General features: G+C 37.1%; 1 protein-coding gene across 2 annotated transcripts in view; it reads right to left on the bottom strand.

Moving 5' to 3' along the window:
• CCPG1 (cell cycle progression 1) overlaps window positions 1-26,916 on the bottom strand; it is a 28,877-nt gene extending 1,961 nt beyond the window's left edge. Inside the window, exons 1-8 of one of the 2 annotated variants that reach the window (XM_006831626.1) lie at window positions 26,857-26,916; window positions 21,150-21,270; window positions 19,590-19,666; window positions 17,987-18,191; window positions 13,637-13,891; window positions 8,886-9,007; window positions 2,390-2,493; window positions 1,088-1,240 (exon numbers count right to left, since the gene is read on the bottom strand). In XM_006831626.1, the coding sequence (XP_006831689.1) occupies window positions 1,088-1,240; window positions 2,390-2,493; window positions 8,886-9,007; window positions 13,637-13,891; window positions 17,987-18,191; window positions 19,590-19,666; window positions 21,150-21,270; window positions 26,857-26,916 (1,097 nt within the window). Of the gene's footprint in view, window positions 1-1,087; window positions 2,494-8,885; window positions 9,008-13,636; window positions 13,892-17,986; window positions 18,192-19,589; window positions 19,667-21,149; window positions 21,271-26,856 lie in introns of both variants that reach the window. The other variant, XM_006831625.1, reaches the window with a different exon arrangement.
• Window positions 26,917-27,878: the final 962 nt, after the last annotated feature.

Here is a 27,878-nt window from a genome sequence, read left to right as displayed (position 1 = left end):
TGACAAATGTTTTTCATTTACATTCATGTCTTTTAGCCCTGTTTAATGGCACCTCTAGGAGCTCTGGTAACATAGTGGTTATGAACTGGGCTGCGAACCTTAAGGTCAGCAGTTCGAAACTACCAGCTGTTCTGCGGGAGAAAGATGAGGCTTTCTGCTCCCGTAAAGATTTACAGCCTCAGAAACCCCATATAGGGTCTCTATGAGTCGGAACCGACTCCACGGCACATAACAACAACAACAATATGCTTCACAAGTTTAGGTTTCTTTTTCAAAAGTTAAGTTTCCAAATTTTTAGCTCAACGCCTACCTCGTTATTTCATCCATATCCAGACACAGGCCTTCATATACATACTTTCGTTCCTGTCTCCTAGTATATTATCTGTTTACCTAATTTTCTGCTAGCTTATGAGCTCTGTTATACATCAAGAATTTTTCATTTTCCCAAGGCATCCTCATAGTACATTGCTCATTAAAGGCACAAGATATTTAATGACTAAGACTTCAAAATCAGTCTCATTATTTTATAGACACATTTATTTAAAAAGTTAAGCTTTATGTTACAGAATAAAGCTGATAAAGCAAAACACCATAATTAAGTTGGTAAATAGAATGGACAAATGAAAATAGGTGGGATATTAGAATTGTTGTATATGAGCTGTTCTGAATTCAGAATAAAACTGGTGTTATTCATTCAGCTTCCCAAGATTAGTATATAAATAAAGGCATAAATAAAAATAATTTCACTTAAGGTGATTATTTTTTCATGTAAAGGAAATTAAAAAGAAACTAGATAAGCCAAAAGTTCATTTACTACATATATATTCTCCTTAATTGATTTTTAAAAGGTAAGAATTAAATAATTTGCCCAAGTCAAACTGATTGTTACATGAGACTCCAAACATCAAATAGCTGTAATTTTAACATTACATCTTTTGCTTTATGATTTTTTTTCTAAATTCTCAGGGAGAATAAAGTATGTCTTTTATGAACAGTAACCTTCCAAGAAACTATCAAATGATAAAAAATCTATGCAAACTGTAGCAGTCAGAAACTATTATGATAACATGGTGCTATGTAAACCGACCTGGGTCCATATGGAGGGGAAAAAGTGTCACCAAGGAAGTGTCTATATATATATCCATCCAAATTCTCAAACACTCCATCATTATTTACTTGATATTCCTTCATGGCTTTAAGATAGTCTTTAACATCATTGACAAAGTCAACGAAGAGCTTCTGATCGTGTATGAAGACACCGTTTAGGAAAAACTTATTGATGAATTGATCCAGTTCTTTCCAATGATGGAAACCATCCAGTTCTTCTAGTAAGTAGCTTAATATTAACTGTCTAAATTCATCTATCCTTACAGGATTCAACACTACATTAAACAGGCTAATGGATTCCTGTCGAGCACAGTCAATTACATCCGAACAACCCTTTCTCAAAGAACGATAATGTCCATTACAGTCACGTGCTGCACTGCATTTCTGTGCATTTGTGTTTGTTTCAAATCCTTCAGAGTGAATTGGCTTCTTCCTTCCCTCTCTCTGCACAGTAGGGCCTCTACTATCCTGGTTTTGTGTAGTTGCCTTATATTGTGGGTGTATATAGCCATGATAAACTGTTCTTGATTTCTTAGCTGCTTCTTCTTTTGTAGCTCCAAATCTTTTATTCCCTTTTTCATCAAAGATATTTTTGGTGGTATCTTTGAAGTGTCTGAAAGTAGATTTAACAGAATCTGAGAATTTTTTCAGATTTTCCTTCACAGCTTCTTTGGCCTGTTTAATTTTTTCTTTATGATGCCTCACAAACTCCTTGGTTGAATTCTTCATCGCATCAAATGTTTCCTTAACTGAACCCAAAAATGTTTCTTTTGACTTATTTTTAGCTCTGTGGTTTCCTCTGCCCCCTTTCTTTTTTCCATCAGTTTCTTGTTTTCCATTTTGATCTTTTGCCTCAACATACAGTCTTTCCCACAAATCAGAACGCTGCTGTTCAAAGTTTAGCTTCTGCTCTAGTTCTGTAAGTCTTCCCCGTAAGGTTTCAATTTCCTGTTTTTCAGCCAATACACTGGGAGAGTCTGGATTGCTATATGACTGACTAGTGCTTAACTGCTGGAGCTCCACCTTTAAAGCAATGGTTAATAGTCGTTCTCTGTCCAGTTCCCTCTTCAGCATCTTTGCTTCTGCCAGTAAAGTCTCCCTTTGATTAAAAAAGCTGTATGTCTTCTTCTTTTCCTCTTCCAAATGCTGCCTAAGTTTCTGATTTTCTGTAACCAATTCAGTACTTGTCCCTTTATTTTCCAATATCCTAATCTGTTCTCTTAGTTTCCTTAACTCTTCCTGTAATGAGCACAAAGCTTTTTCTTCTTTCTCCAGAGTCATTCTTAAATATTGATTTTCTGTAGCAAGGTCCTTTTTCTGAGTTTCAAAAGACATTTTTTCTGCTTTTGTAAGGGTCCAACACCTTGCAAGGTTCTCCTTCAGTGACTATTGTGAAAGAGAAGAAAGGAAAAATTCAAGTGCTTTAACGGCTTAGGTTTAAATCTTTAAGGTTAAAAAAAAAATACTCCCCAAACTCTACTACCTTTATTTCTGGGCAGTACTTTCAATAGTACAAGAGTTGGAAACTACGAGGTTCATATGCAAAAAAACGCACAGCAACGAGCTGCACCACACTAAGAATAAGAGCATGGGAGAAGAATGAAAAGAATGGGAAAGCTAGCTAGAGCTAGATTTCTCCCTAACAGAATTTTTTAAAAGAGACCATATGAAATCTTTACTGCGTTGGGGTCCTACTTACAAGTCGGAAGAAAAGGGTATAAGCCCTTTTATCTTTTTACTCTAGAACTCAATCAACTCTTCTGGAGAATTTAGGCACGTTTAACACTGGACTGCAAACCACAAGGTCAGCAGTTCAAACCCACCAGCTGTTCCTCGGAACCCCTATACAGGGTCACTATGAGTTGGAACTGACTCGATGCCACTTACACCACCAATGGCTTCTCTGGAGTCCTGGTGTGGAGCGCTGCAGGACAATGTACTGGACCACAAGGTCAGAAGTTCAAACCCACCATACACTCCTTGAAAACCCTAGACAGGGTCACTGTGTGTCAGAACCGACTCAACGACAGTAACAACAACAACACAGCTTCTCTAAGGAGCCCAGGTGGTGCTGTGGCTTAGGCATGGGACTGCTAACCACAAGGTCAGTGGTTCAAAGCCATCAGTGACTCCCTCAGTAGGAAGATGAGGCTGTCTTCCAGTCCAGATCTAGTCTCAGAAACGCTACTGTAGGTCATCATGAGAAGTGACTCCATGGCAGTGGTTTGGTTTGAAAACACTTCTCTGATGCTTGCTTGGAGGAAACTTTTATAAAAAGTAAAATCACAGCTAGAGCTGACTTCAGGCTTCAAAAACTTTGTAATCACTGCACCCCTTTGAAGAAATATTTCAATAATCTTAGTGCTCTTTGCACATTAACATTTCTAGGGCTAAGTGCAAGTCATAACAAGGTCTACATGCTTTTTAAAGGACACACTGAATCTTGGTAATAGTGTAAATAATTTCCCATAAACTGCTAAAGTGAATATAAACCAGATTCCCCATGTAACTGTCATCACACAGAGGAATCACCTTTGCTCAGGTTCACACAGTATTCCTACAGTCTTAAGTAGCCTGGACTAAACCTGGTTTGTCTTTCAATGTGCATTAATAAGCACTAACCATTAACAGCAAAAAAACTAAATAATATGCTTCAAAAGGCTAGTGATGATACTGTAAATCTACAGATACAGCATTACCTAGTTGGTCACACTATCGGAACCAACAAATCCACAAACTGACACTTGAATTCTGCTTAATTTATCAGACATTGTTGGTGAATGACGATCCCATTTTAATCAGACCGGCAATAACTGTATCTAAATTACAAGAATAAGCAAAAAAAGTCCTTTGAAAAATAACCATCTAAAATGGTTGCTTCACTGTCTCACTAATTTTTAAAGAACAAATTAAAATTTGATTAGTCATTCGACTGTTATCCCTACATGAGAAAAAGCAAGTGTCATCGATCTAACAGCAGCTGACTGTCAAGAACAAGCTGATGTAGCATTATCTTTATATGATTAAGTACAAGCAAGTAACAAAGTGGGAAGTATAACATTCCTCCACCACTTGTCTGTGTGTTGTACTGTGGTGCTTTGTGTGTTGCTGTGATGCTGGAAGCTATGCCACCAGTATTTTGCATCCTGGCAGGGTTTCGGCTGAGCTGCCTAAGACAGACTTAGAAGAAGCAAAGGTGTACTACTTCCGAATGGTAGCCACTGAAAACTTCCTGAATAGCAGTGAGATACTGCCAGCACCAGAATACTGAATACTGAAACATAGTATCACCAGAAAATTGTCAGACATAATGCCGGATGAAGAGTTCCTCATGTTGGAAGGCACTCAAAATACAACTAGGGAAGAGCTGCCTCCTCAAAGTAGAGTTCACTATGATGACACAAATGGAGTAAAGGGCACAACTCAAAATCAGGAGAAACAGCTGCAAACATCCATTATTAATTGGAACATGGAAGGTATGAAGTATGAATCTAGGAAAAGTAGGAATTGTCACAAATGAAATGCAGCACATGCACATCAATATCCTAGGTATTGGTGAGCTGAAAGGTCCTGGTAGTGGTCATCTTGAGTCTAAAAATCACATGGCTTACTATGCCAGGAGTGACAAGTTAAAGAGGAATGGTGTCAAATTCACCATCAAAAAGAACATTTCAAGATCTAGCTTGAAGTATAATGCTGTCTGTGAGAGGATAATATGTATATACACCTACAACGTGTATATAGATAATATCTATACACCTACAAGGAAGACCAGTTAACACAACTATTATTCAAATTTGCATACAAACCACTACAGCCAGTGATGATGAAATTGAAGAACTCTACAAACTTCCTCAGTCTGAAATTGATCAAACACGCAATCAAGATGTACTGATAATTGGTGTTGATTGGAATGCAAAGGTTAGAAACAAAGAGGAAGGATCAGAAGTTGGAAAACATGGCCTCGGTGATAAGATATGATGGTGGAGCTTGCATGATAGAATTTTGCAAGACCAATGACTTTTTCATTGCAATTAACTTTTTATACAAAATAAAAGACAGCTATAGCTCTGGTAGCATAGTGGTTACGAATCAGCCTGCAAGCCACAAGGTCAGCAGTTCGAAACTACCAGTTGTTTCGTGGGAGCAATATGAGGCTTTCTGCTCCCGTAAAGATTTACAGCCTTGGAAACCCTGTACAGGGTCGCTATGAGTCGGAACCAACTCTACAGCTCGTAACAACAACAACATACACATGGACCTCACCAGATGGAATACACAGAAATCAAATTGACTACATCTGTGGAAAGAGACAGTGGAAAAGTTCCATATCATCAGCCAAAACAAGGCCAGGGGCAGATTGTGGAACAGACCATCAATTGCTCATACATAAATTCAAGCTGAAGCTGAAGAAAATTAAAACAAGTCCACGAGAGTCCAAGTATGACTTTGAATTTATGCCACCTGAATTTAGAGATCATCTCAAGAGCAGATTTAACGCATTAGAGAATAACCAAAAACCAGAAGAATTGTGTGATGACATCAAGAACATCATACAGGAAGAAAGTAAAGGTCATTAAGAAAGCAAGAAACAAAGGAAAGACCAAAATGGATGTCAGAAGAGACTCTGAAACTTACTCTTCAGCGTAGAATGCTAAAGCATATGGAACAACTGAGGAGGTAAAAAAGCTGAACAGAAAACTCTCAAAGGGCAGCTTAAGAAGACAAAGTCAAATATTATAATAAAATGTGCAAAGATCTGGAGTTAGAAAACCAAAAAGGGAAAAACACTCAGCATTTCTCACGCTGAAAGAACTGAGGGAAAAAAATCAAACCCCAACTTGAAATACTGAAGGATTTTTTTTTGGGGGGGGGGGCAAAATATTGAATGATGCAGAAAACATCAAAAGAAGATGGAAGGAATACACAGCCACAGTGCCAAAAACAAACGGTCAGTGTTCAACAGTTCAACAAATGAAGCTGCACTGGAGACATTAAGTTCATTTAAGAAATTTAGAAGACAGCTACCAGGCCAAATGGCAACATCTGTGCCCAATCCCAAGAGAGGTGACCCAATGGAATACAGAAATCATGGGACAATATCATTAACATCACATAAAAGTAAAATTTTGCTAAATATAGTTCAAAAACAACTTCAATAGTACATTGACAGAAAACTGCCAAAGGTTCAAGTAAGATTCAGACAAGGATGCAGAACAAGGAATATCACTGCTGACATTAGATGGATCTTGGCTGAAAGCAAAGAATACCAGAAAGATGTTTACCTACGCTTTACTGACTACGCAAAGGCTTTCTACTATGTGGCTCATGACATGCTATGGATAACCTTGTGAAGAATGGGTATTCCAGAACACTTAATTGCGCTCATGAGGAACCTGTACATAGACCAAGAGACAGTCATTTAAACAGAACAAGGGGGCACTGAGAGGTTTAAAATCAATAGTGGTAATAGTGTGCCACTGAGTCAATTCTGACTCATATTGACTCTGTATACGGTTTCTGAGGCTATGAATCTTTATGAGAGCAGAATGCCTCATCTACTCCCCCGCAGAGCCAATGGTGGATTTGAACTGCTGACCTTGCGGTTAGCAGCTCAATGCATACCCCACTATACCACCAGGGCTCCTTAATAATCATTAACAGCCAGGGATATATTCTTTCACCACACTTATTCAATCTGTATGCTGAGAAAATAATCCAAGAAGCTGAATTATATGAAGAAGAACATGGCATCAGGGTTGGGGGAAGACTCATTAACAACTTGTGATATGCAGATGGCATAACCTTGCTTGCTGAAAGCAAAGAGGACTTACAATACTGATGAAGAGCAAAAACCACAGCCTTCACTATGGGTTGCATCTCATTGTAAAGCAACAAAAAATCCTCACCTCTAGACCAATAAATAACATCATGATGAACGGAGAAAACATTGAAGTTGTCAAAGACTTCATTTTGCTTGGATCCACATCAACACTCATGGAAGCAATAGTCAAAAAAATTAAATGACGTATTGCATTAGGCAAATCTGCTGCACAAGACCTCCTTAAAGTGTTCAAGAGCAAAGATGTCAGAGGAATGAAGTGCGCCCGAACCAAGCCCTGGTATTTTCCATAGCCTCATGTGAAGTTGGACATGAATAAGGAAGACCATAGAAGAATTAATGCACTTGAGTTGTGATGTTGGAGAAAAATATTAAATGTTCCAAGAGCAGAAGAACAAACAAATCTGTGCTGAAAGAAGTATAACCAGAATCCTCCTTTAGAAGCCAAGATGGCCAGACTTTATCTCTCATACTTTGGACATAGTATCAGAAAGAACCAATTCCTGGAGGAGGACATCATGCTTGGTAAAAGGGAGGGTCAGCAAAAAAGATGGAGATACTCAACATGATGGATTGGCACAGTGGCAGCAGCAACGGGCTCAAGCATAGCAGTAATTGTGAGGATGGCACAGGACTGGGCGGTGTTTTCTTCTGTCGTATAGTAGGTTGCTATGAGTCGGAACCAACCCGACAGCACTTAACAACAACAACAATAACATTCCTCATCTGAAAAACTCACTAAGCTTGAAATAAGTGATGGTTTGTTGTTGTTGTTGTTGTTATGTGCCTTGGAGTCGGTTCCGACTCATAGCAACCCTGTAAATCTTTACGGGAGCAGAAAGCCTCATCTTTCTCCTGCGGAACAGCTGGTAGTTTCGAACTGCTGACCTTGCGGTTTGCAGCTCGATTCATAACTACTACGCTACCAGAGCTCCTTGGTTAGCAGGTGCTAAACAGTTTTTCCATGAAGATCTTCAATATCTGAACTACACTTAGCACCTGGAGACAAGATCTTCAAAAACTGATTTTTAAAATATCTATGCATAGAGATTTTCCTAAAAGCCAGTGTCATCCTATGGAACTAAAAACCATGGTAGAAAAGAAAATGACCACCTCTAACCCCACAAGGGATGCATATGTAAATTAAGTGTGAAGGAGACTTAGAGGAATGGAGGGAAAAAGAAACAGCTTACTTTTCTATTATGAAATTTCAACAATCTCTATAACCTTCCTAGGGAAGAAATAGCTGTTTAGCTGATCCTTATAAACTCACAAAGGTATTTGGTAACTGGACAGATGGGCTATACAAACCTGCTAGAGCTAAGTGGGTTTTAGGTAGAAAGACATAACATGTTCCCCCTTCTATCAAAACTAGTAAGAGACCAAAGCAAAAAAGGAATGGCTGTTTCCCCTGACCAAGGGAAGACCTTGGAGAAGCTATGGAGCTTGCTGTTACTGCTGCTGTGTGTCACTGAGTCAGTTCTGACACACAGCAATCATATACCATGTTTCCAAGGCTATAAAGCTTTATGGGAGCAGAAAGCCTCTTTCTCTCACAGAGCAGCTGGTGAATTCAAACTGCTTGAGGTTAGCAAGCAGTCCAATGTGTAACTCACTATGCTATCAAGGTTCCTTATGCTTCGTTCTATAAAAATAATATTAATATAGCAAAGTGGTTAGGAATAAGGACTTCAGAGTTAGATACACTGCCAGTTGTTAAACTTGGAGAAGTTACTCAATCTTTCTCATTTATTAAAGGAAGTTAATAATTGCTTACTTCACATACTGTATATGATGCATTTAGGACAGTAACTAGGACACCGTAAGTACTCAGTAAATTATTAGCAATATGATGACTGACTATTCTGCACTACACTTTTATCTGCAGCCATTACTGGTTATCAATCATTTCTCTGTATTTGTTAGTTGTACATACCTTATAGTCTACAGAAGACTCTTGTTCCTGTTGGCATTGAGAAAGATAGTCCTTCATATCATTCAATTCATCTTCATGGATCTTTCTGACCAACTGTTGATGCTTCTGAACCTGAATTGTGCCTAAAATGAAACATTTTATTTGGGATATATAAAATCAACATCATGATTACCATGTTTTAAAATATATAATGAAACATTTTATCTGGATGTCATTTAAATATTTAATTGAGATGATTCTTCTTCAAAGTATCCATATTTCACAGTTCTATAAAAATTTTGATTATATAAACCAAGAACAAATGAGTATAAAACTCATGGCATCATTCAAATGGTAAATGTTAATCTTAATGTAAATTGGGCCAAGTAGGTTCTTTTTATTTCACATACCCAAGAACATTAAAGCAGTTCATTATTCTTTTGATTAAAACAAGTAAGTCACCTACCCTACCCTAACGGGATCTTCAAACCAAGACTCACAGGTTAGAGGCAATAAGGAACAATGAAAAGAAACTTTTATCTCATTGTATTTTACCTAAATGATAAAAATTTTCTCACAGGTCTAAAAAGTACTGCAGGGAAAACAATAGTCTTAAGTATAATTATTTACCATTCTCAAAATCAAATTTTAAGAATTTTAGTTAGGTTAAGTTAGGTCTGCATCATAAATGTGCTTCAAATTTCAAGTCATGCTTTACATATGTCAGCCAGGTTGGTAAAACACTTGCTATTAACCCAAACAGAAGTACACCTCAAGTGGCTATCTCCTGCTCTGACCACTAGCTAACTTCCTGAAACTTTGGGTCAACCTAAGGTAAGTGGCAGAGTCCTGGAGTGATGCTGTAAGATAAGCACTGGACTGCTAACCACAAGATCAGAGGTTCAAATCCAACAGTCACTCCTTGGATACCCTTTGCAGGGTCGTTGTGAGTCGGAACTGACTAGATTGACACTTAACAATAACAACAACAAGGTAAGTGGTAGAGAGTGCTTACTCATCTTTCATGATTCAGACAATGACATCAAAACTGGAGTACACCTGTCCCTATCCCAGCAGTGATAAAGGAATACTAAACCAACTAGGATTCTGTTTTCACCCTAAAAATCAAAATGTTAATTTGACAAGACATGATATTGTTCACATGCCATCACATGCTTCATGCATAACCAGGAAAAAATTATTAAAAATCCACAAATCAAAATATAGGAGCTCTGGTGGCTTAGTGGTTACAAATCGGGCTGCCAACCGCAAGGTCAGCAGTTCAAAACTACCAGCTGCTCTGCAGGAGAAAGATGAGGCTGTCTACTCCCGTGAAGATTTAACAGCCTCGGAAACCCTGTTTAGGGTCGCTATGGGTCAGAACCAACTCAATGGTACTTAACAACAATCAGAATAAGGCAAAATGCATTTGGCAACCTTTTACGTACAAAGTTGCAGACCATTATGTAACAATATCACACAACTTTACAATAGGGTATAATAGTTTACTGTTTCTGCTCTTACTGCTAAACTGTTTTGGGGTTTTTTGTGTTTTTTTTTTAATTTTTCTTTAATGCCACCTGAAGTTAGGATTAATTTTTCTTTCAATTTTCTAATTTACAAAAAACATGGGAAAATTCACTCTGCTTCTACCATTTTCAAATGAAAGTGTAAAAATTACTTGTATTCTCAAATGTTTAACAAGTTCATACCATAGTATAGAGGTCCCTAATCCCTGAGTGGTCTCATAAAATCTGCCCAGGGATACCAAAAGCTGAGAGAGAAGGATCTTACCCTAGAGAGACAGAGAGCAGAGTCCCACTGAGGCCCTAAATTCAGACTGCTAACCTTAACTATGAGAAAATATTGTTTTGGTTAGAGCCTCTACTTTGTGATATTTTGTTATGTCAGGCCTTGAAAACTAAGATATAATCCAAAGTATGATATTTGGTCTTTCGGTCATGTCTACAATCATATCACATGAACACAGTCACTGTTTATGTGATCACTCAGAGCTTCTATTGCTCCTGAATACTAAATCTCAACTCCTGTCCTACAACATTAGTAAAAAGGTTGAAACCATCAAACTGTGCTCACTCCCTATTTACTTAAGCTTCTAGTAAAACCATTTGCCAGAGCTCCCGCCCCACCCCCATTACAAAAGCAAAGTATTTAGCACACAGCCTGGAAATTTAATAAGCCACTAATATCCCAAGTGTTCTTGTTACTAGTAAGTGTTGACCAGTCAGTTCCAATTCATAGGGACCCTGTTTCCTAGGAGTTTCCTAGGAGCAGCTGCTGGGTTTGAACTGCCAACCTTGTGGTTCGAAGCTCAGTGCTAATTGTACAATGCCACACCAATATAACAAGTTATTGTTGTTGTTATGTGCCGTGGAGTTGATTCCGACTCATAGCAACCCTGTACAGGGTTTCCGAGGCTATAAATCTTTACGGGAGCAGAAAGCCTCATCTTTCTCCCACGGAACAGCTGGTAGTTTCGAACTGCTGACCTTGTGGTTCGCGGCCCGATTCGTAACCACTACACTACCAGAGCTCCTTACTATAACAAGTACTCAGTCTTAAAGTCTTATCTTCCATTATTCTTTCAGTGTTCCATATTTCAAACTTCTCTCCATCTCCACTGTCACTATCAGTAAGGACTCGTCACCAAATATCTGCATCACAAAACTTCCTAGCTATTTGTTCCATACCACTTACCTTTTCATTCTTCCTTCACTTTTCTTCTAAAAATCAAACCTCCTACCCAGGTTTTAAGATGGTTTACAACATAACATCACACCTATTCCAACCTTAGTTTCCATTGTTTCTAAATATCCACTCTGCTTTCGTGTGGTGTTTTCACCGTTACCAAGCACAGCTGAGTGACACACTTAGGTGGGAGTGGTGGTGGTGGCACTTGTGTGCCAACTCGGTTCCGACTGACAGCAACTCTGTTTAGGGTTTTGGAGGCTGTAAATTTTGGGGGGAGCAGAAAGTCTTATCTTTCTCCTGGGAGCAACTGGTAGATTTAAATTCCTGACTTTGCAATTAGCAGCCCAGCTCATAAACCAGGACTCCTTACTTAGGTAGTATGTTTTAGATCATGAAATGCAATGACTGAGTTCATGGTTGTTGTTATAGTATGTGCCATCAAGTCAGTTCTGACTCTTAGCGACCCTGTACAGGGTTTCCCAGGAGCGGCTGGTGAATTTGAACTGTCAATCTTGTGATTCAAATGACCTTGTGGTCCAGTGCTTTATCCCACAGCACCACCCACACAAGGATGTCATGGTAGAAGATAGGAAAATTCAAACCAGCTTTGTAAACAAATCCAAAGAATTCTTATAGCATTGATATTAGTACCTGAATTAAGTGAGGGGAAAACTGTGATAGCTTTTATAATATCATTCAGTTAAGTTTTATACATTTTTAAAACCAATCTCATGATTATATTAAAACATGCATAAAGACAATATTACAACATACACACACACAACAAAAATCCCCACTACCATCAAGTCAATAAAAGGCTTCAGAGACTATACATCTTTATGGTAGCAGTCTCCTGCTTCTCCTTCCTGTGGTGCGGCTGGTGGGTTTGAAATGCCTTCACATTAGCAATCCAACCAGGATAGACCTACTTTGTTCTATAAAACCTAACAAGCCTTCATATATGGAAAAGTTACTGTGAAAACATATATGAAAAGATTGTGTTAAACATAACCATTACAGTAGATTTCACAATTAAGCAAAAACGCTTGAGTAATAGAGGAATAATTTTTAACTTTGAAAGCAAGTCTCTCTAAATAAATTTTTCTGCAAAACACTCAAAAGGTCATGCAGTTGGTTACGGCTTTAATGAAATTTGAACGGGATTAACAGTGAAAGTCACAATCCAATTATTTTTTAGTAAGAAAAAAGGACTACAATAAAACCTTTTCCTTTGTTACGGCCAAGTTTACCTGTGGAGAGGAAAAATACTTTAAAAAATATATTGATATACTTGCTCCAGCTAGAGAGTAAAGAAAATGAAATATATTTCAAATCAAATCTGATTACAATAAACTTCACGGGAGGATACAAATTATAGTTTCTCAGTAGCAAATTAAAGCAAGCACCCACAAGGTACCTATTTTATATAAATAAACAGTCAAATATAAGAAGAAACACATTTTACTGACTCTAACCCAAGCACTGACTTTATGAAGTTTAGTCTAACATTACAGACGTTGAATATAAATACGCCTTTTCCATCAATCCACAAAGGGTACATCTGTCATTCTTTAATGTTTGCATTTATGGTTTTGCAGTAACTGGTTATGTTATAGAAACCTGTGTATGCCTACAATCTAAATCACAATGGGATGCTTACATGAAATCTGAAAGCAGAAATAATGAAGACTAATTGTGACACTTCAAATGTAACTATTTCAACTAGAATTGAAGTAATCCTCCTAATCGGGACAGTTGAGTTAGAGTTTGTAGTTCTAAATTAAAATGATGTGCTTCATGGTGAGCTTTCCAGACTTTTTATCTCCCATCTTTTTATTTTTAAGAAGTCACATACATGTTAAACAACACTTATAGTTCTGAAAACAGTTCTGTGAGAAAGGGAGCACTACTCCAATTTTCCAATGAGAAAAGTGAGGTTTAGTTCTCCAGCATTCCTCACTCACAGGCTTCTTCTACATGGGGTTGCGGAGTCAGCACTCAATAACAGGAGCAGCTACACCATGCTGCCAGTTTATGTACAACAAACTTCTAATACTTACCATAGAAATGTCCAAATCCCATGCTGACTGCAATCACCAAAGCAAGTATAACACATTTATTAAGACCACTACTGAATTGGCGCTTAGGCAAGTTCTCCTTGGAAGGTTCAGTTTCTTGTTCAGCTGGCATCCGCTCTTCAGACTCTGAACTAGAAACAGTCTTCTTCCTAGAACGGCGGCGTCTAAAAGCAGGATTGGGTTGATGACTGGCTTCATCACTACTTGATTCATCGTCACTAGGTTGTGATGAAAATACTATTTTAAAAAAGAAAAATTTATTTAAGTATTATATTTTTAAAAAAAGCTTTCCCATAAATATGATTTAGAATTAATACCATCCCTACATGCCTTTTTACATGAAACAGCCCCAAACAAAAACAAAGCACCACAAAAAAGCAAATATTCAAGTTTATCAACATAAAACCAAAACATAAAAGATTTCAACTATGATACCCAAGAATCCTAGTCATATTCCGTGCCTTTGAGGGTCTAATTATCTTTGTAGTTTTTACCCCCTTTGTAATTCACACCATTGGAAAAACAATCATTCATTCTTGAAGCCTATTAAATATCATTGCTATTACTGTAAACAGGTACTAATTCTATAAAGAAAAAAAAAAAAACTTTCTACTTCAAACAGGTAATTTTAATTCAACTATTTAGGAAAGTACACAAGCAGTTTCTGTGACTTACAAGGTACAAGAAATATCAAGTCATCCTTGGGTTTATCTGTTCTCTAGTCTCATTTCCATCCTAATAGCTCATTGTCACGGTTAAAAGCACTTTAAGTTTAACATAGGTTTCCAGAAGTCAGATGAGCCCTTCCCTTCGACTGCCACTCTTACTAGAAGGTTATTAATTGTACCCTCTAGTAAATATGTCAGCATGAGGAAGTGACACAACAGCTATCTCCGATATTAAGGACTAGTCTGGTGCTGCTGATTTACAAAAAGAATAGTAAAGAATAACAAAACTGGGGAAAATTACTCAAGAAATCTCAAGTCCTAGGAACATATCTGCTGGTAAAAATCACCTTCATTTTTTTTTTCAATTGCATAATTTCTTAACAACATTCCATATCAACAAAGTAGATGTTGACATAGCTTAGGTCACTTCGTATGATCTCCACAGACCACTTAGAAGAAAAGGATAAACTGTAAGCTTGAATTTGATACAAAGAACTCCAAAGCAACAAACATTCATGCCTTATAAAAGCAAAACAGTTCTTCAGAACACAGCATTATCCATGCCACAGGAAAGACCGTGATTTGAGTTAGGCAATACTTTTTAAAGATGAATCATGGAGGATTCAGTGAACTTTCACACTTACAGCAACACACACAAAGACAGAAGGCACTACTGAATAAGCGACTACTCCTAACATTCAGTAACACAGAAGCCACTGAGAGATCTTTTGGTCAGGACCCTTATGGCCATCGTGTTTAGCTGGTTATTCTTGATGACTAGCTTTTCCAAGAGGCTGTCGCCTCAGGTGTGAGGTTACATTTCTTGGACAAAGAAAAAGGAAGGAAGACTTAAACAAAGCATTGCATAATAAGGCATTTAAGATCAAGGTTGGAGTATTTAGGCCAGACATTCTGACATATATAGGTAAATGTAAAAACAGTCAATATTCTTTCCATTTTCAATTCTATGTTTACAAATTGCCTTTATTATATAAGCAAACAAACCAGTCTAACCCATATTAATAAACTCACGTTTTACATAATGCTTCCATCTTTTTAAACCCATACATATGATAGCTGAAATTTTTGCTTAAACTTCTTTTAAGGCTTAATTTGGCCCCTAGTCCAAGATACAAGCAATGCAAAGGCATGCAAAATAAGCTTAGCCAGCTTTTTTTTTTTTTTACAAAATGAATTTTGAACACCTGTTTAGAGTATCAGAGATGGCAACAGGTTTCTTTAAAGCACTAAGTAAATAGTAAATGTGACTAGGCACACTCAGCTCAAGAGAAGCTGATCACATTTAGTCACACCACCTTGGAAAGCGAGTTGACTAGGAACATGGTGTTTCTGCTGATCATCCCATCCCCTTATGTATTCAGGAATCTTCCACAGCTTCTCCCACCATCTTTCTTTTGTGAATAAACAGGAAAAAAGATGTATAAAGCTTTATTATAAAGAATAAAAAGGGGGGAAAATTGGCAATACTTTTTTTAAACATAACTTAACATTGCTATCTGTGCTACATCAAATCTAATCACACCTTTTTAATTAGCACATACAATGCAAACGTCTCTACAACTACCATTTTGCTTTCTTGGAGTAGAAAGGGTCATTACAGAAGGAAATGGGTAGTGTTCTTAATTTAACCTAATGTTAACAACAACAAAAAAAACCTTGATGTTGAGGCCCTATAAATGGGGAAGGAAGAGAAAGGAATAAAGTAACTAAGCAAGGTGTAGCACAAAATTTTTTAAAACCAAAGGGAAAACAACAAGGGAAATAAACAAAAACTCTTGACAACTGCTGTATATATTATTTTCAACATAGTCCTAAATATCATCTTTGATTATTTTGTAATGTTTGGTTTATTAAAATAATCATTAAGGAGGGATAAAAACATACCTAATAAAATATTCCTTCAAAATCACCACAGAAAGTTCTAGTTCAAAAAGTAGATTAAAAACTAGAGTGAGTTTTAATATTTAAAGTGTTTAGGTTCTTAAAAATTAACAGTGTATAATGTCTGTATCTTTAAATGTCTTCTTGGACTTTTGTATTCACCTTGCTTCGATGTGACAACCTTTTCTGGTCCATAAACAAACTCAAGTTAAACTAGAACGTATAATATTTTTTAAAAGATAAGACAACTTGAACGTACAGCATAAATCCTGAATTAAATAAAATCTGATGACCATAAATGATTCTCAAATCAATTACATTAAGCCCTTATGAACAGATGTACTATTTATGCTATTGTGGCCAAGGCTGAAATTTACTTCTAACTACTAAGAATGCCAAATGAAATGTCTGAATAAAATCTTTTGAAGTTCTTGTTTATAGACAAACTATTGATATATTAACCAGGGGTAGAAAACAAACAACAAACCAACAAATTGATCATTAAATGAAATAGGTAAGAATCTCTACTTGACACTTTTACACTTAAATCAGAATAACAGAAACTCTTAACTTGTCTGATTCTGGTTGCCAAATGTAAATATTAAACTCTAAGAAGTTTCTATCAGAAAATCCAAGATGTCCCATAGTTTTCCATCAAATTAGGAAATACTTAGAATCATTTGAAATTTTCTAAGGCTTTTCTTCCATAATTCACTCTTAATTTATAACTGTGGATTAATAACTGAGTTAATTATGGGTGGGTGTCTTATGAAATCTTCCGGAAAATTCATCTGAATATTCGTATTCGTTGTTGTTGTTATATGCAGTGGAGTCGATTCTGACTCATAAGGCAGATAGGGGCAGGAAAGAAGAACAAATGGAAATGGATAAACTCAGGGATGTCGAAGTAGGAGAGTATAGTTACATTTTGGGGATTGCAACCAAACCTGTACAGGGTTTCCAAGGCTATAAATCTTTATGGGAGCAGAAAGCCTCCTCTTTCTCCTGAGAACACCTGGTAGTTTCGAATTGCTGACTGTGAGATTAGCAGCCTGATTTGTAACTACTACGGTACCAGCCTATTTCTAAATCCAAGTCACATAACGGTGGAGGGCAAATAGCGCAACAACTTACACTTTACTCTTCAAATGACTCTGTCTGAACAATGAGAATTAGCTGCATTAATAATGTGAATTATAATAGGTACATTTTCGTATCACAATCTGCAATGAAAGATGGAAAGGTCAGGAGCTTTGGGATACTGCTCTACAGCTGCCCCTGAAGCCCTTTTTGGCACATGGCATGCACTAAATAACTGTTTGTGGAATGACTAAATACTTAGTGAATCTGAAAGACTTTGTGAACTTTCACTATTTTCTATAATACACAATGTATACTATTATAAGTAAAAATGTTAACATTTTCCTTTTAAATACTAAATTATTTAATCTCTCACAAGTCTTCTAGAGATCTGAAAAAAAAAAAAAAAAGCAAATTCTTTTTGGAGTGCCTAAAACATCAACAGATTGCCTTAAAGACCTATTCTAGTCTTTTATTCAATTATTTTTCAATGGTATTTATTGCTATGGCAAAGAACTGATGTGCTCTATACTCTAGAGTCTAAGAAATCACTAAATAGAACAGATTTAACAACAACAACAAAACCCCACAGTTTTACCCAAGGTTAGAAAACAATCCACTGTATACAATGTGGTTATACAAGTGTGTAAGTCTCTATCAGTGTTCTCTCTAGAATTCTTACCTATTTCTGGTGGACAGAATGTATACTGGCTGCTAGAGGAAGAACCCATGTTAAAGTCTTCTGGGCTCTGTGCTTCTTCAACAATTACAGCTTCTTCTTGAGTTCCAATTTCTTCTAACTTCGGTGGCTCAAGGGTAACAATATCAGAATCGTCACTAACAGTTCCAAAATAGGCAGTGTCTTCAGGTGACTTTTCCTCCTCTGCCTGAAGAAATTATTTCAGAGACAGTGAGTGCAAAAATCATTTAACAGCTTTATATTTTTTACACAGCTCAAGTGGTGGGTGATGGTGGTTATGTGCCATGGAGTCGGTTCCGACTCACAGCAACCCTGTATAGGGTTTCCGAGGCTATAAATCTTTACGGGAGCAGAAAGCCTCACATTTATCCTACAGAACAGCTGGTAGTTTCGAACTGCTACTGTGAGATTAGTAGCCCGATTCAGCTCAAGTGTCAGGACAGCTTAAAGTCAAAACAGCAGATATAATTCTTGCCAAATAGGAAAGGATTATGCCGAGTTTGAAAACACCACCAAGTCCCTTGGCAACTCTAAGAATCAGAGCAGGATACATGTTCCTAGTAAGCTGCAGATGCTGAGCTCCCCACTGGCCCCAGAAAAAAAGAGCTCATTTCTCTCACCAGTTTCACGGGCCTATTAAAGCAGACCTGTGCAGTCAGGGAACACATAAAAGACTTAGTTAATTTTTCTGTTTATATCGAGGGCCTCAAAAATTCATGGAAAAATTATATGAAATATCAACAGCAATACCATGGCAAGATCATCTGGCTATCTATTTTTATCAATAAGTCAAGTAAAATTCCAAAGGACAAGATTTAATTTGTTCTCAAATTTCAAAACTAACCTTCATTTTAGATATGAACCATAATGGCTTAATTTCCCAATATAATTCAATAATGCAACCTACTCAACTTTGACCAAGATCACAACAGAAGGTCTTAGACAAAGGGAGTAAAAAAGTAGAACAAAAATTGAAAATCATAAAAAAAGATCAGACTTAAAACATTTAGAATCGTTCAAGCCTGAAGCAGTAACCCCGGGGGTCAATTTTCAACCAAACAACAGAGACAGGCCCCCTCAAAACAATCAACCATAGGAGGTCAAAAGAGCAGAATTTGTCCAAAAAACAAAGCTCAAAAGGCAGACAGAGGAAGTAAAGAAGAGCAAATGGATAAACTTAGGGATGTCGAAGTAGGAGAATATAGTTACAACCAAAGTCACAAAACAAAATGTTTATAAACTGCTCAATGAAAACTAGTACTCTCTGTTAACTTTCACCCAAACTACAATAAAAAGTTCAAAGAAGAAAAGAATGCAATCTGCTTCCAAGAAAAACAGTTAGAGATGAAAAGAACAGTTCTCTAATACATTATCAAGAAATCACTTTCTAAATTAAAAGATATCTCACTTAGCATAAAGTCAAAATAGAAGCTTACTTTAACCTTAAAGCTGACCAACCTGTGGTATCTCAAACTTTTTAATAAAAGTTGCTTGTCATTAAAATAAGAATATAATGTACAACTAGAAATGAAGGTTTTGATTGCATTCTCTAAGGAATCCTAATTATCATGAAATATAAACATACCGCACGTACAGACTTGGTTTCTTCCATAGCAGCATACACAGTTTTTCCAATCACCAGTGTGGAAGTCTGGCTGCTTTCTAATACAAAGCAAAAATAGATCAAAATATTTCATTCAAAACACTTTCTTGACTTTTTCTATTCTACCTATAATTACAGTGTAGCTAGAGAAAATCTATTCCTAATTTGCTAAAGTGGATTTAATAAAATGTCATACAATTATAATAGTTACTATCCTATTGCTGACAAGATCTCTGTATTTCAAATATAATTACCTGAAACTGTCAAGGGATAATTTTAATTAAACTGTATTAAGGCCAACAACTTATATGAAAACCAATTTAGCTATGTAAATAAAATAACTTGCAATATCAAAGTACTTATCAATCTAAGGTGTTTATAAAACTTGTTTATATGGAAAACCCGTTATCAGATACTTGATATCCTAAATTCTTAAAATTCATTCAAACAAGAATCAAAAGTATGCCTTAAGTTATAATTTCTTTATAATAATAATACTTTAAAAACACTAAAAAATAAGACTTAAAGAACATGGAAAATTTTTTCACGTATATGTTTCTTGGGAGAGACCATCTAGTTTTCAGATTGAGATCTCAAAGGGATCTCTGAGCCATTATGCTGCAGAATGGCTTTTTAAACCCACATATAGGCGGAAGAAAAACCCAAAGTGGTATAATCTATTATATTTTTCTGGCTTCTACACATCCATTCTATTTTCAAGTTGAAAAATGTTCTGTTTACTTAAAATTCTAATGCAATTTTTATAAATAATTAATAATGTAGATATTAAGATAAGTATGCATGCTTTCGGAACCAGTATTTCTCTACAGAATCAGTGTAGGTATCAAATCCCACAAGAAGCATTTATAACACTGATACAACACAGCGTGACAAATACCATTTATCACCTCTAATCAGAGTACCCTAAAGCAGGAGATAAATTAAGTTTAGAAAATCCCTTTGGATATTTAAATAATTTTGTACATTGCTAGTCTTAATAATACTAATAAGTATTATTAGTATGACAAATATGTATTAAACTTGTCAAAATAAATTCATGTTGTTGTTGTTAGGTGCTATCGAGTCGATACCGACTCATAGCGACCCAATGTATAACAGAACGAAACACTACCCAATCCTGGGCCAACCTCACTACTGTTGCCACGCTTGAGCCCATGATGCTGCCACTTTGCCAATCCATCTTGCTGGGGATCTTCCTCTTTTTCTCTGACCTCCATCTTACTAAACATGATATCCTTCTCCAGCAACTGGTCCCTCCTGACAATATGTCCGAAGTATGAGAAATAAATTCATATTAAACCATATCAATATTAGGTCACTGGTTACACCTGCAGTAGTATCACAGTATCAGGAGGCCCAAACATATACAAGGGAGCTTCAAAAAGTTCATGGAAAAATTCTACCATATTTTAATTCCTTTTTCCCACAAACTTTTTGAAGCACCCTTACATATCAGTATGCATGCAGCATCATGTAACCCGCACTACAGCCCCTAAAAAAGGCATCGTTTTTACATCTTACCTCCCAGCTCTAACTGGAATTCTTGTACTTTCTCTTGCTCCACAGATACACACTCTGGAGTGAGCTCCCGGCTGTCACTGGCTGCACCATGTTCCGAATTCACCATCTCTATATCAGACCCCTAGGGAAAAAGTGATTATCACCAAAAATTATTTGCCTATCAACTGCTCAAAGCTGGATTTGACACTTACCTAGATGCTTCCATTATTTAAAGTCTCATATGCTGTCATACTCCGAGGGACACCACACAAACTCACTAACAAGGAGTTAACTCCAACTCAGAGCAACTCACAGTAAAACTGCCCCATAGGGTGTCTGAGGCTGTTAATCTTTATTGAAGGAGACTGCACCACCTTTCTGCTAAGGAGTGACAGGACCTTTCAATTAGCCCAGTGCTTAAAGCACTGTGCCTCTAGGGCTCCTTTTCAAAGGGAATAGAATGTTCATCTTAGCCCAGAGAAGGGCCTCTGACAAGAAAGGTTGAATGGAGTTACCAGTTTAATTTCTGTATCAAGTCAGCTCCAAAAGTGCACGCTCTGGCTCCACTATTTTATACGACTAAGGGATACGTTTTAAACTCAAAGACTGACAGTTTCTGAACCTGTTTCTATTCACTTTTGTCCATTCAATATTCGTGGAATGACCATAGGCAAGGTACTCTACTAGATGTTTTGAGGTATAAAAATTCAAATTCCAAATTCAAACGTGTAACCTATTAAGATACACAGCCACATACAAACAACTGCTTGTCATAGAATGCATACTAATTAATATATGTTTAAGGGTATCGTCATGGGTTGAACTGTGTCTCTCCAAAGTGTCAACTTGATTGGGCCATGATTTTCAGAGGATTGGCAGTTATGTGATGATGTAATCAACCTTATGATATGATCAGCTCTGATCTGATGTGATTCTTTTATCTGTTGCAATAACTACACTTCTGTGATGCTTGTGAGGCTGGAAGTGATGTACAGAATTAGGCTGTATATTTAATGAATGTCTTGCGATATCAAAGAAATTAAACAAGCAAGCAGAGCTTAGAGGGAACCACTGTCACCAAGACAGAAGAGTCAGGAGTGGAGGATGTCCTTCGGAGCTGGGGTCCCTATATTGTGAAGTTGGGCCTACAGAAGCTGAAAGAGGAGACATGGCCCTTTCTCCAGAACCATCAAAGAGAAAGTCTTCCCACTGAGTTGGCACTCTGAATTTGGACTTCTTTGTTGTTAGGTCCCCTCAACTTGATTCTGACTCATAGTGACCCTACTGCACAACAGAACTTAGTCATTGTTCAATACTGTACCATCCTCACAATTGTTACAATGGAGCCCACTGCTTCGGCCACTGTGCCAATCCATCATATTGGGGGTCTTCCTCTTTTTCGCTGACCCTCCACTTTACCGAGCATGATGTCCTTCTTAAGGGACTGCTCCTTCCTGAAGATGTACCCAAAATATGGGAGACGAAGGCTTACCACACCAGCTCCTAAGGTGCATTCTGGCTGTACTTCTTCCAACATTAGATTTGTTTGTTCTTCTGGAAGTCCATGGTACTTTTAATATTCTTCTCCAACTCATAACTCAAATGCATCAATTCTTCCACAGTCTTCCTTATTCACTGTCCAACTTTCACATGCATATGACGCTACTGAAAATACCAAGGCTTGGGTCAAGCTCATCTTAGTCCTCAAACTGGTAACACTGCTACTGAACACTTTCCAAAAATCTTGTGCAGCAGATTTGCCTAATGCAGTATGATGTTTGATTTCTTGACTGCTGATTCCATGAGTGTTGATTGTAGATCCAAGCAAAACGAAGTCTTTGACAATTTCAAACTTTTCGCCAATTACCATGTTATTTATTGGTCCAGTTGTGAGGAATTTTGTTTTCTTTACATTGAAATGCAATCCATACTGAAGGCTGTAGTACTTACTCAGGAAGTATTTTAAGTCCTCTTAACTTCCAAGAAGCAAGGTTGTGTACTGTTGCACAGCCGTTTTGAATAATCTTCAGCAAAATTATACTTGCATGTGATAATAATGATATTGTTTGATAATTTCCACATTGTCTTGGGCTACTTCTCTTTGGAATGGGCAAAAATATGGATCTCTGCCTGGCACAATCATTTGGCTAGGTAGTTGTCTTCCAAATTTCTTAGCATATATGAGTAAATGTCTCCAGTGCTTCATCATTTGTTCAAAGACTTCAATTTATATTCCATCAATTCCTGGAGGCTTGCTTTTTGCCAGTGCAGCTTAGACTCTTCCTTCAGTTCCATGTGTATAGTCATCTTTTATGCTGTTTAAAAAAGTTATTTGCAATAAACAAGTCATTGTTCTGTACAAAATTCTATCATGCGATCTCCAGCATCATTTCTTTCATCAAGGCCATATTTCCCAATTATTGGTCCTTCCTCTTTGCTTCCAGTATTCACATTCCAATCACCAGTAATTATCAATACATCTTGATTACATGTTTGATTAATTTCAGACTGAAGAAGTTCATAGAATTCTTCAATTTCATCACCACTGGCTTTAGTGGCTGGTACTTAAATTTGAATAATAGTGGTATTAATCAGTCTTCCTTGTAGACATATAGATATTATCCTATCATAGACAGCATACTGCAAGATAGATCTTTAAATGTTCTTTGTGACAATAAGTATGACACCATTCCTCTTGAATTTGCTGTTCCCAGCACAGTAAATCATGATTGTCAGACTCAAAATGTAACCAATGCCAGTTCCATTTCAGCTCACTAATGCCTGTAAATATCAATTTTTAAACACCCTACTTCATTTTTGACAACTTCCAGTTTTCCTAAATTTATACTTCATAATTCCATGTTCCGATTATTAATGGATTTTTATAACTGTTTCTCTTCAAGTGTTCTTCTATCAGAAAATGACTGTCCCAAACCCTTTACTCTATTCATGTCATCAAGGTCAACTCTACTTTGAGGTGGCAACTCTTCCCCAGTCGTGTTTTGAATGCCTTCCAACCCAAGGGGTTCATCTTCCGTTACTATGCAGGACAATGTTCCATTGCTAGTCATAAGGTTTTTCAATGGGTAGGCATTCAGAAGTAGTCTAACGCTCCTTCTTCCTAGTCTTAGTCTGGAAACTCCACTGAAAGCTGTCCACCATAGGTGACCCTGCTGGTATTCCCAACACCCGTGGCATAGCTTCCAGCATCACAGCAACATGCAAGTCACCATGGTATGACAATTGACAGACAAGTGGTGGACTTCTAGTCTCTTAGATTATGAAGGAATAAATTTCTGTTTGTTAAATGCATCCACTTGTAGTATATTTCTGTTACTTAAGAGAAGTATGGACTAAAATGGAAGCACTAAACGCAGTAAATTTACTTTTTAAACTTCTCTTCTGAGGGTGTCCTTCCTACTTTGATTTCAGACCATCTTTTCTTTAATAGTGTTGAACAGGGATCTTACTTTTTTCCCCTATCTTAATTAACAAAATAAAGCTAAGAATACTAAGTGATGCTGCCCTTTCCACTCCCTACTCCCAGACATTTTTTTCCTACAGTTTAATCCATAAAATCCAAATATCTTGCTGAACATACAACGGATGATCTTTTCTATAAACCTAAGGAGCTCTGGTAGCGTAGCGGTTACGAATCAGACTGCAAACATCAAGGTCTGAGGTTCAAAACTACCAGCTGTTCCTCAGGAGAAAGATGAGGCTTTCTGCTTCCTTAAATATTTATACAGTCTCGGAAATTCTGTACAGGGTCGCTGTGAGTCAGAGCCGACTCCACGGTAAGTAACCTCTACCACCACCACACTCAATTCACAATAAAAAATAAAATAAAATAAAATAAAAATCCAAACATCTGTGTTCTCCTGATAAAGTGACTCAAGACAGCAAAAAATTAAATGGTTAATGGGAAGAATAACTTAGTTAAGCTCTAAAGAAAACTCTAATTTTAAACGTAAGACTTTGGAGTTGCAGGGAAGAGCAGTTGTGTCCTAAACCAGAACGGTGGCAATGGGAAAGAAAAATGACACATAAGAGACATTATCAAGGAAGACTAGAACTTGGTAACTAGCTATCGGATTGTTATTTATGCTTTGGAGAAAACAAGTTTTCTATATTTAAAAAAATCACGAAGTCATTTATGATTGGATAAACAAACATACAAGAAAGAACTCCAATCTCCATCAGAACAGGCGCGGTTTAATTTTGAACCTTTCATACAGATAAAGCCACATTTATTTTGTTGAGGTTATTTTCAACAGTAAATGAATAACAAAGTGTCCAAACTTTATATGATCAAAGTAATTATTAAATTATTATTATTATTATTATTAGGGAAAACAAGTGTGGCTTAAGAAATCCTAAAAACAAATAGGAAGCTCCATAAAAACTGTGAACAGGTATGATTTTTACTTTTTTTGTTCATCAATATTGACTGTCCTACAACGGACATATATTACCACTAGTGTTTATTATGCATGCAGAAAATAAATACATTTTTATTGTGTATGGATTTCTGGTGTGACGATCACTGTAGGGTAACAATGGACTGCTAACCACAAGGCCAGCAGTTCAAACTCACCATCTATACCTTGGAAAGCCTATATATCGGGTCGCTACGAGTCAGAACCAACTGGATGGCAGTTAGCAACAATCATGTAACAGAGCCCCTAGGTGGCACACACAGTTACGTTCTTGACTAGTTGACAGGTAGATGGCACTTGGACACTTTGCAAGGCAAGCCTGGCCATCTGCACCCTTGAAAACCCGATGGAGTTTTACTAGGCATACACGGGGTCACCACAAATCACAATGAACTCATCAGGTAGCTAACAACAATGAATCATGTAACCTCATTCTTCTATTTAAAACAATCATATTGTCATAAATTTTACCCACAATTCTTTTCTTGGCAAGCACTACTGATACTTTACATAACACTAGAGGAACACATGTTTTGCATGTTCCTTTCTGGTTTGCTCAAAGCCAGGCTCTGCTATTTTAAAGTTATGTAACTTTAGCCAAATTACTGGATCACTTTAATCTTTTGCTTTCTCAACTGTAAAATGAGAATGAAAGAATATCTACTACAGAGTTGTTGTTAAAATTATGAAAGAATACATGCAAAGCAAGCAAAGGGCCTGCCCCGTAACACCAAAAAAACCCAAACCCAATGCCAGCAACTCAATTCCAGCTCACAGTGACCTTAAAGCAAAGAGCAGAACTGCCCAGCAGGATTTCCAAGGCTGTACAGATTTTGCGGAAACACTGCCACATCTTTCTCGCACAGAGTGGCTGGTGTGTTCACACCACCAACCTTCTTGTTAGTAATCAAGCCCTTTCAATACTATCCTACCAGGGCCTCTTTGATCCACAATAAGCTTTCAATAAGTATTTGCTTAATGTCTCAAAGCTGGGGAAAGCAATACACAATAACGTAGAAGATGATGATCCATGGAGAGTTTTCAACAGTTAAGTTTAGTGAGTATGGGAAATGTAAGCACCACATAATGAAACGTTATGCCAAAACGTAGGAAAACATTGGCCTTTAAAGAACTCTATGGCGCTATTTAACTCTGAAGTCACACATGAAATCACCGTGAGTAGACATTAACTTGATGGAAACTGCTTTTCTTGTCTCAAATAACTCATTTTATGTCACTGCTGTCCACTTTAATATTACAAATTACCTTAAAAGTATTAAATAGCATACCTCATGATTGATGACAGTCCAACCACAAGATGAATCACTGTCACTGGAATTTTCAGACATTTTTCAGGTATCTACAAACACAAAAAAATATTGACTTGTACAGAATGCATTTTTTAAAAAAAATCTATGAGCATAAGAAAAGCAACTGACTGCCTTTCAGGTGAAATGGAGACAACCCACCCATAGATTTACTATACAACCAAACTTCTCAAACAGGCAAATCTTCCAGAGCTACTGTAGTAAAAACAGTCATACTACCGGAATGAGGAAGAAAGTAGGTCTGAAAAAAAATTGCTTAGAGAAACGGAGACATGAAATTTTATCATTAAGTCTAGGGCTGGGGGAAGAGTGAACTAACTAGGGACAAACAAAAGTGAAGGTCTATAGTTTCAATTAACAGTAAGGTATAAAGAACATAGCTGAAGAAACCAAGGAGAGGGGAAAGGAAGGGTTCCCATTTTGAGTAAAGGGAAGTCTACTTGTTGGTAAATTGAAGCAAATGAACTTTTTCAAGCAGAGAAGAAATATGGTCAAGATTGTTTTAATGAAAATAATCCTGTTAGCCACATCTCAGTGACTAGAGCAAAGGAGCAGACCAGTACTTAGAAACACCTTGTTGTTAAGTGTTGACTCACAGGGACCCTGTACAGGGTTTCTAGGGAGCACTGGTGGATTTGAACAGCTGATGTTGTGTTTAGCAGTCCAGACTTTATCCTACGGTGCCAAATGAGGACTCTAAGAATACCAGTCAACTGAGGCATTAGCAATAACCTGGGGTGAAGTCCAAAAGTAACGTATACTGTGGCCCTCTACCTAGTTTGTTCTCCCTTCTCTGTATCAAACTTTTAAGCTTAAGAACCCAGCTCATTAGAGTAATTAGGATCTTACTTTGTTCCGCCCATCTGAATCTTTTAAATGCCTTTTTTGCACTTATACTGTGAACCCATTAGGCTTAAGTTGCCTGGTATTATAATTTGTTGTAGTTGTTAAGTGCTGTCGAATCGGTTCTGACCCATAGCGAC

The sequence above is a fragment of the Chrysochloris asiatica genome, unplaced genomic scaffold (assembly GCF_000296735.1).
Source record: "Chrysochloris asiatica unplaced genomic scaffold, ChrAsi1.0 scaffold00004, whole genome shotgun sequence".
Classification (NCBI taxonomy): Eukaryota; Metazoa; Chordata; class Mammalia; order Afrosoricida; family Chrysochloridae; genus Chrysochloris; species Chrysochloris asiatica.
Note: the sequence above shows the minus strand (reverse complement) of the source record. Positions and strands in the feature narration are given on the sequence as shown.